The 9,845-nt window shown below is 47.9% G+C and overlaps 1 protein-coding gene across 1 annotated transcript; it reads left to right on the forward strand.

Moving 5' to 3' along the window:
• Nucleotides 1-1,506: 1,506 nt before the first annotated feature.
• LOC104279804 (BTB/POZ domain-containing protein KCTD20-like) lies at nt 1,507-7,678 on the forward strand. Its single transcript, XM_009877217.1, has 7 exons — nt 1,507-1,650; nt 2,376-2,655; nt 3,526-3,628; nt 4,171-4,291; nt 5,152-5,349; nt 6,550-6,660; nt 7,196-7,678. Exons 1-7 carry the CDS (start codon nt 1,551-1,553, stop codon nt 7,486-7,488), a joined length of 1,206 nt encoding a protein of 401 aa, XP_009875519.1. The 5' UTR covers nt 1,507-1,550; the 3' UTR covers nt 7,489-7,678.
• The last annotated feature ends 2,167 nt before the right edge of the window (nt 7,679-9,845 follow it).

Here is a 9,845-nt window from a genome sequence, read left to right on the forward strand (position 1 = left end):
TGGGTGTTTGGTGAGAGCAGAGGTGGATAGAAACGCTCTTAACGTTGCTGGAACTAGGGTGACCCTCGTAGGCTCCTCGCAGTGCTGTTCTTGCCAGCCAGAGCCTTTAAAAAAATAAAGCACCCAGTGGCTGTTCCCATGGGTTTACCCTTGCCAGAAATCTTCCTTCTGATGAACATCCCATGACGCGTAAGCAACAGATTTTCTAAAAATACACGGATATAATAATGCTGCCAACTTCGTGCTGGTCTTATGGAACGAGAGGAAGGAATTGTTACTCCTTTTTTTAAATTTCTAATTAAGAAATGAAATGCTCGCGGTGACTGCCAGTAATGACAGGCTGTAAATCCAGCACTGAACTGCTCATTAAGGACTTCATCCTCAGCAGGTCCTGACCAGAAAACTCACCAGCTCTTCTTTAGCATTTTGTTATTTTATGTGCTTTATTTTATCTGGTTTGTATCTAGCCGTGTCAGTGTTCTGCCATCCTTTATAGATGGCACCCACGCACCCTGGAGTCTTAATTCAGCCAAGAAAAAGACACAGGGCAATTGTTCTGCAGGGGGGAAATTGGGAAAATTCATTAATGAGGAAATCGGTGTTTTATGTTTGAGAGAGTGAAAGGAAAACACTGGAAGCTAAGAAAGGAGAGCTGTTTCTTGTCCAAGGCAGGAGAGAGAACTGGGGAAAGACACAGCAAAAGAGATCTGTTAGGAGATACAAAGAAGTGAAGTGGATCTTAAAGACAGCGACGGGGAAGAAGAATTTCACTTGAAGTGGCCAAACAGCAAAACCAGGTCTCTCTGCATATGCTGAAAGAAGATTTCAGATGTGAATGGCTTTAGTGACAGCGTGGGTGTCGGGCAGAGCCAGGATACGATGGACGCAAGGCGGCCGCAGCCATGGTGTGTGACAGGAGGACTTGTCCTGGGACTATGTTGGGTTAAATACTGGAGTGAACACTTAGACACGAGGGTGGTAAATCAAGAAGAATTAAGACCCCAAAAAACCAACCAAGCACCGACTGGGAGCAGGGAACCTCCTAGTCAGCCCTCGGAGTGGTTAAGAGGCAATGCCCGAGCTGCTCACTGGGAAAATGTTCTGGTTTGGGCTACAGCCATGTTACAGAGCTCATTTGGCCAGTGCTGGGAATCAGGAGGTATGTAAACATTTTTAAAAGGCTCTAGTGGTCTGGAGATCAGGCAGTTGCCGGGAAGGTGTTTGCAGGAACACACTTTTAATCTAAAGGCATCAGTGACTTTCAACCTAATTGTAAAAAAAGCCAAGTTTTGTAGGTGAAATAGACCCCTGGTTACTTTAAAACATTTTTTTTCCCTCTTCCTAGATAAGTGTAGGGGCATCACTTGTGTCATAAGCCTCTTTGAAACACCGAAGCATCTGAAGAAATGCTTTTTGAGCCTCAGGGCCTTTACGTGTGGATTTGAGCTTCGTCACGTGGGAGTTTCTTCCAGAACTAACGACCTGGCGTTTTCTCTCCTAGCTCCTCTCTTAGGAAACGCAACCAACTCCTTGCATCGCAGAGGCCCAGCATGAATGTGAACTGTGCTGGTGGGACAGACTGGTCGAGAAATCTGGAGTCCAGTTGCTCCGGGGAAAACGTAACTGTAGGAGTCCATGAGTCAGAAGAAAGTAATGTGGTGCTAGGAGGTCACGGCCCTGCTGCAGTTCCTAGGACTGAGGGTAAGGATAATGTCTGTACCTTACAGTAACCTTTAAGCGAGCTATTTGTTTATTTATTGAGGGGTGTTGTGTTCTGGAAAACTTCCAGTATCTCGAGGCAGTTTGGACTTGGCAGAATGTACGTACCCTGCACCAGCCCAAGCTGGTCCACAGCAGGGTTTAGGGTCCTGCTGCCTCAGCAAGATCATCGCATGGGTACACCCTGGCCCAGGAACTCACAGATCTGCCCGAGGCTGTGGCTGAGCGGATTGACTGAAAGGAGCTGGACAGTCCTGCCGAGCTGTGTGCCCGCTGTGGCCCGGGCATCGGGCGCCGCTGGCTTAGCCCACCCCTGGTGTGGTGTGTGCTTCTGCTCCAGCTTCCCTGGGAGAGCAGGTGTCAGGACTTGTGGCCTTGTTTAATTCCTGTGCTCGTGCTCTTCGCACACTGAATCCATCTTGCTTTAACAAGGAGTGTTAAGCAACACAGTTCATTGAGAAATTTTCTACCTAAATTCCAACTGCTGGCTCAATTTTTAAATGCAGTCTAGTTCTATGTCATACAACGCTACCCTGACAGTTACGTGTATTGGAATCCTTTTTTATTGTTTCACTCGGTTTTCTCATTACTCTAGGAAGTCTTATTACTTCAATAAATGATATCTTACCCTTGCGATATTCATTTGTCTCTCTCAGGTTCAGATTCTGAATGCCGACACGCTGCTTCTCCAGTGAGTCCCCAGAGCAGTAGCATGTTGTCTGCTCCTGAAGACACGCACAACTGTCATTTCCAAGATGGCACTAAGAGACAATCTGAATATTTCAATACCCTGGAACGCTATGGATGCTCAGCTTTGTCTTCAAGCAGCACTTTGCAAACAGTGGCTCCAGAGAAAGTGACGCTCGTGGTAGATGGGACTCGCTTTGCAGTGAACCCTCAGATTTTCACTGCTCACCCTGATACTATGCTGGGAAGGTGGGTGATTTCCACTCTTTTCAAGGTACCTCAAGGGGGTCAAACATTTGCTAAAATGGAACGAATCCCTCGCGTTTGTGTTGCCATCTCATCTGCATGCGTGAGTGAAGCGAGGTTGACCTCGTTGAGAACTTGGCTGTGAGCGAGGCCTTGGAGACAAGACCAGCTGGCGAGAGAGCTGGTAGTTCCCTCGATAACATTCTCCCTCCGGTCCACTTCCTTCAGACAATGGGCGCTTTTAGTGAGCCGTGGTCTGCTCCTGCCTCCTCACCGAGCGTTTGCCTTGTTTGTAAGCAGCACAGCTGTTCGCAGCTGATAAATTCCCTCCCAGAGTGGGGCAAACGATAATGCTCCGTCCCGCTTCTGCTACTCACTTTTGATAAGAGAAGTTACGCGGTTCCTTGTAAGGTAGCTCAAAGGTTGGAGCCTGTCGACGTGACACAAAGTGCTCCTTTTCTGTATTGCTGGCGTTTTTGTCCATCTCTGACCGAAGGGAGACAGATCCTGTTGGGTTCCTGACCCTCGCACAGGTCGTTGTGTAAAACACGGGTTCGTGATTCTATGAAAAGGCGGACGGATGGTGGTTACCTTGCCTCAGTGACAGGGGATTTTCTGACTCAGGGTTGAACCATCTCTTTCTTTGAGCTGTGGCTGGTTCCTTGCAATGCAGTAGCTGTAGCCACAGCTACAGGAGGAGTTGGCTGAGACAGCTCTTTTGTTTATTTACCACGTAGAAGAATCGCATATAGATTTCAAGTTCCTGTAGGTATATGTCACTGCTGGTTTTGTTTAACCTTAGAGCACTATTGGTCTCCAGAATTAATCTATTTAAGTTTACTTGTGCGCTTATATAGACTTTTATTTGTTCAGAATGTTTGGACCAGGAAGAGAATATAATTTCACGAGGCCGAATGAAAAGGGAGAATATGAAATTGCAGACGGAATTAGCTCGGCTGTGTTCCGGACCGTGCTGGTAAGAAGATGTTTGCAGATTGAAAAAAAAAGGAAAAAGGACAAAACAAAACAGTATTTGTCACACATGTGAAACTGAGCCGTCTCCCAAGCAGCTGCACACTGCCTGGGACATATTCTTTTATTACTGTTTTGCACTGTGATTAAAAAAAAAAAAAGATATAATAGATGTTGGCATGAGGCATCATTTCAGATGCTTTGCTCATGTCACCTCTTTTACCCTTCTTGTGTCATGCGACTGTAGTTCCCAAGCTGTGCCCTGACCTCGTGGTTGCATATAAATGCATATTGCAAATAAGATGTTATGAAACCCTTTGACGTGGGGCAAGTTTGAACTGGAGCTCACCATTTATCAGGCCCAAGAGGGATCTGCAAAGAGACGTAGATTCTCGGACAAGCAGGACTGGTTTTACTGTTCCCAGAGTTATATATAGCTTCTGTAACTCTCAAATGCTGGTTAACAAAGCAAAGAACTAATTTAAAATTATCAGAGTCCAGGGTATTCTTAATTTTTCTCTCCAAAACGTGTCCTTTTATTTGCAGGATTATTACAAAACCGGAATTATTAACTGTCCGGATGGGATTTCCATCCCAGACCTTCGCGAGACGTGCGATTACCTCTGCATAAACTTTGATTTCAACACAGTCAAATGTCAAGATTTAAGTAAGTATGGAGAGAAATCAGCTCTTAGGAGATACCTGCATGGTGTTGAGCGCTCTGATCCTGATTCAGTGCAGTTCTTAATTATATGGACTTCAGCTTCTTCTTACACTACATCAATCCAGAGCAAAGTGATTGAATCCTGCAGAATGCGGACACCGTGCTCAGAAAAGCAAACTGAAATAGTAGAAATTCTTCTCTCCTCTTGTAACAGAGGCTGAGAAGAGCTTGCTGTTGCAGAAGGCTAAAAGCAGGTTTCTAACTCCTATCAAAAATGTACCAGAGAATCATGAATAATTTAAGCTGACAGATGATGGGTAGAGCAGGAATCAAAAATACCAAAGTTGGAAAGTAGTAGAGAGTTCTTAGTCATGAAGGTATCTTACTGGGAGCAGCTTTTTGGTGCTTTTAACAAATCTGTGAAAGGCACCGTCCTGCAGTGGGGTGTGTGGTATCGTAGCACAGGCCTTGGGTGGAGTTTCTACCCTGTTCTCTGGTGAGTGAGCACAGAGAAGGCAGAAAATAGGCTTTCAAGGACAGAGGTTGTTGCTGGCAGTTAAGCACCATAATGAATTAATTATTCAGTCTGTTACACTTTCACTGTATTGGTTGGACCGTGGTGTTCTTTTAGTGGTGCTGTGATGGTTCTACAGCGTGATTTGCGTCCCATTCGAAACGCAGTCTCATGCGTCTGATGTTGCCAGTTCTGGAGCTGGCAGCTCTCGATGCCTCCCAGCATATGTTAAGGAGTTTGTCTGAAGAAGATGCAGGCTCTGCTCTTGAGCGTATCTGGAAAGTGTAGAGCTTGGGCCGTATTTTCCTACTGTGTGAAAAAGCTCATTGTGTGTTTTCTGTCTCGTTAGGTGCTCTGTTACATGAGCTCTCCAATGACGGTGCTCACAAGCAGTTTGACAGCTACCTGGAGGAGCTGATCCTGCCCATCATGGTGGATAGCGCGAGGAAAGGCGAGCGCGAGTGCCACATCGTTGTGCTGACTGATGAAGACACCGTGGACTGGGATGAAGATCACCCACCTCCCATGGGAGAGGAGTACTCGCAAAGTAAGGGCTCCGTGTTCAGCGTGTGCCCGTAGGGACACTCAAGCTGGCCGCAGGGAAAGGACCTGTCACCCACACAGCAGTCTTCCTCCACGTGGAGTCCTGTTTTGTACCTTCCTTCCAGGGATCCTGGCGGGCACCAAGAACAGTGTGTCCAGCAGGGCTGGGGAGGTTCTCCTGCCCCTCTGCTCTGCCCTGGGGAGACCAGCCCTGGAACCCTGTGTCCAGTTTGGGGCTCCCCAGTTCCAGAGAGACTGGGACCTACTGGAGAGAGTCCGAGGGAGAGCTCCAAGGGGGATCAAGGGACTGAACATCTCTGCTGGGAAGAGAGACAGAGAGACCTGGGGCTGTTCAGCCTGGAAAGGAGACGGCTGAGAGGGCACCTTATCAATGCGTAGAAATATCTGAGGGGTGAGGGACAAGAGAACGGTGCTGGTCGCTTCTCAGTGGTGCCCAGTAATAGAACAAGAAATAATGGGTGTAAGCTAGAACATGGGAAGTTCCAGCTCAACGTGAGGAGAAACTTGTTGGCTGTGCGGGTGCCGGAGCCCTGGCCCAGGCTGCCCAGAGAGGGTGTGGAGTCTCCTTGGGACCTACTCCCTTCATCATCCTCGTAGCTCTCCCTTTGCGGTCCTGGAGAGCTCTGAGTCCAACGGAGAGCTACGAGGATGATGAAGGGACTTGAACCAGAGAGGATGTGGAGTCTCCTGCTCTGGAGACTTTCCAACCCGCCTGGACGCGTTCCTGTGGGGCTGCCCTGGGTGACCCTGCTCTGGCAGGGGGTGGCACTGGGGGATCTCCAGAGGTCCCTTCCAACTCCCAATATCCTGTGATTCTATGTGATTCTGAGCTGGCTACTGCTAGAAGCAGGATCCCTGACTAGTTAGAGCTTGGTCTGACGTGAGTACATCTTTTCCTTCTGTTCGCTGCCTCCTCCTCAGCCTTTTCCTGGCTCCCTAGTGAGTGAACCCTCTGCTTTACACACTCATCACCACCCACTCTGTCCAGACTGGAGTGTGCATCACTCCCCTCCTGCCAAGGGAGTGCAGCTAATCCCAGGGATGAGCACAGACACCTGAAGTAGTTCTTGGGAACCACACCTGGTTTTTGGCACCCCCGCAGCTGAGCGTGTCAAACATGGGGAGAAGATCCCTCCTTGTAGATGCTAATCATCCTTTTTCTTTGTTTTTTTCATTTCTCAAGTCCTTTACAGTTCCAAGCTGTACAGATTCTTCAAGTACATTGAGAACCGTGATGTTGCGAAAGCTGTGCTGAAGGAACGGGGCCTGAAAAATATTCGCATTGGCATTGAAGGTAAAAGTATTTCTTCAGCAAAGGAAATTCTGAAACAGGTGACTCCATAGGCAGTAAAGCTCAGTTTCCTCTGGACTCCAGGCATTTCCTGTTTTGCTCAGTGTTTTTCACGAGGCATCTATCTTCACGTAACCAGCAGAAGCTGAGCATGTTCCTTCCTCTATCACATTACACTGAGATTTGCCACTGGGCTTACAAGTTAAGGGAAAAGGAAGGATGCAGTGTGTACCAGCAAGCGTTGTCTCTTTAGGACCAAGAGGGAACAGGAGTCAAATGTTTCCGCCTGGTGACCCAAGTGTTCCTTTAGGGAACGTTGCGCTCTGTCCTGGGAAACTCTTACAGTAGCTGGGTGTATCTGCAGCCTGTTTCTTAGAGTGCTTCTCTTTTAAAACTCTTTTAAGAAAGAGTTTCGCAAGCCCCTAATGGTGAGTTTGGAATGTGAGCCTGTCTGTTATGTCCCCCCTGCACCCATAATCCCCCCTGCCTGCCCCTTTGCCAAGTCACAGTGCAGCTGACTGGCTGGCTGTATTTTCAGGATATCCCACCTGCAAGGAGAAGGTGAAGAGGAGGCCGGGTGGCCGCTCAGAAGTGATCTACAACTACGTTCAACGGCCGTTCATCCAGATGTCGTGGGAAAAGGAGGAGGGCAAAAGCCGGCACGTTGATTTCCAGTGCGTTCGGAGCAAATCTCTAACAAACCTGGTCGCTGTGGGTGATGATGTTTCGGAGGACCATGAGGTTATCATGCATCACCCCCCGCAAGTAGATGAACTCGACAGGCTAAACGCACCGTTCTCCCAGATGGCTGTTAACGACCTACCGGATTAGCCGTGGCTCAGGGTGGACAGTCCTGCCTGATGTAGGAACGTCTCAGCCTAGTTCCATCCCCAGGGATGGGACGCAGCCTCCCGCAAGGTGCTTTATCCTCATTCATGCTCTCACTACGTTGTCATATGTCAAGCATGTTAATAAAGAGCCGCGCTCCGTAGTCCGATTGTGCAATCCAAAGCGACGTCTCCTCAAACCAAAAGAAATGATGCTGTTTGTTTCTACTACAAAGGCTTCCAGATTGGTGGGTGCTGAATATTTTTACCTAAACTTCTAAAAGAGGAGCAGAAAGAAGCGTTTAGAAATGTCTTGTTTGACGTGAGAGAGGAAATCCTGGGCCTGTCAAGACAAAGCTTTCCTCTCCCATTAGGCGCTTAGCTTTGCTTTCGTGATAATCAGTTACAAAGGACTGAACATCAAAGCAGGACAGATGACGCCCTTTCAACACCCAGCAGAAATGTAGCACGGTTGTGACAGCAAACTCCTGAGTGTGGAGGACTGACAGCAGAATCCTGAGTGCGGAGGAATCTGTTTACACTGCCACCTGGCTTTGCGTCCAGCACGTTGTACTGCTCTTCTAGGGAAGGATGAACTAGTTTCATAGGAAACACAGACCTGTTCGCAGGAATTTCCCGTGTATACTTCTCCGTAAAAGGGAATCGCTGTTCTTAGGGATGTTGTCTGTAAAGTTCAGTGAAACGAGTAGCTCACGCTGAAGGAAAAAGCCAAACAGTAAAGACTGTAGTTGATATTTTACCAGCAAAGTAAACCTGTTTAGTAGCCTAGTAGGTGTAGGAAGCTTTCTAGAGGTGACTGTGCATGCTAAAGACTTTCATTTGTCTCCTCCGTCCCCCTGCTATGACAGAAAAAGCCAGTGGAGGAGCTGCCAGTACAGTTTACTACCTGAATAAAATCTTTGGTCTCATCAACCATAGTGAAAAATTCTGTAGACTCTCCAAGAAGCACCCTACTCATGCAGATTTTAAAGGTCAGCTGCTTTCTTCCCAGTTTGGATCTGAGTGGACCGTTTTGCTGTCAGGCGGGTAAGAACTGCTGGTAAATGATAGGAAAACAGCCTTCAGTAGAGAAAAACAGATGTACCTGGGAACAACTCACCTTTGCTGCTCTATTATCATCCTGCTCTGTGGTTAAGGCTCTGTTCGTTTTGGATTCAGGGCCAGCAAAGCTGTGACTAAGTAGAGACACACTCCAGGCTGGTTTAACTCAGGTAGTTCTAGTAGAGCCTGGCTAGTCCTGGTCCTGCAGCAGGGAGTGACTGGAAGGCTTAGCCCAGCCCACGGTGAGCTCAGTGCTGCCATGGCCGAGCCGGGACGGACCGTTCGTACGAAGCCGTCACCTCCCTGGAGCAAAGTACTTAAACGTGGTGCTGCTGCAAAGAAAAGCTTCGAAAAGGAAGAGGAGAGGACTCCCTTGGAAAGCTCTTAAGTTCAGCTCGGCTCAGCTCTTGCAGTTCACTGCTGCAGGCTCCTGTACCGCTTTGTTACCTGCTCGTAGTTGGTAGAATAGAGGTAGGTGTCAGTCTGCCCCTAGAAGGTTTATTCCTTTGTTTTCAGGGTTGCATCATCAAGCAAACTTTTATTATTCTCCACCTGTCTGCAAAGTGTACAGTAGTGCTGAAGTTTGGTGGTAGTGCTTGCAGCTAAGGATGTTTGTTTTTTTCTCAGTGTAGGTAACATGACAATATCAAGCACAAATTTTCCTGAAGGTTTATGAGTGTCCTTTTAGTGAAGAGTAACAGAAATCTCTGCCAAGGCATATACTTGCTGATATATTTGGTTCCCATTTGTATGGACGCAGGTTCCATCCTTTGCAGTGTTTCTGTTCTTAGCTTCTTTCCTAAGTGCAGCAAATAGATTTCTTCTTTTTCTAAGTGCCTAGGGGGAGATTTCCAAAAGCCCTTCGGGACCTCCTGAGAGTCCCAGGGGTTCACCTGACGACTTTTGAAAAACTCCTCCCTGTGTGTCATTGGATCCGTGTAGAGAAGTGCCCTTCAGCATCTGCACAGAGGTGGCGTGCGATCGCTTTCCATTATTGCTTCTATTTTTGTAGCAGAGAAAGGAAGACGTGTGGACCATTAACCTCCCAGTTAAGGGCCAGACCAAACCCATTACCTGCCTTGATAACGAGCCGTCCCCACAGGTCGAGCAGAGGCCCTGGTGAGTCCGTGTGCCCAGATTTATATCTTTTTTTGGTGTATTTATTTTTACGGCAGTGTTTTAAGTAAATGTGTGTTGGTATTGACCAGCTGACTCAGAATGGGAGTTTAGGGACCTGAAGCGCGCCCCGTTGTCGAGCGCTGCCCTGCGTCTGGCAGCTGTGGCACCTCACGGGGTCTG

This window comes from Apaloderma vittatum, unplaced genomic scaffold (assembly GCF_000703405.1).
Source record: "Apaloderma vittatum isolate BGI_N311 unplaced genomic scaffold, ASM70340v1 scaffold13909, whole genome shotgun sequence".
NCBI classification, from domain to species: Eukaryota; Metazoa; Chordata; class Aves; order Trogoniformes; family Trogonidae; genus Apaloderma; species Apaloderma vittatum.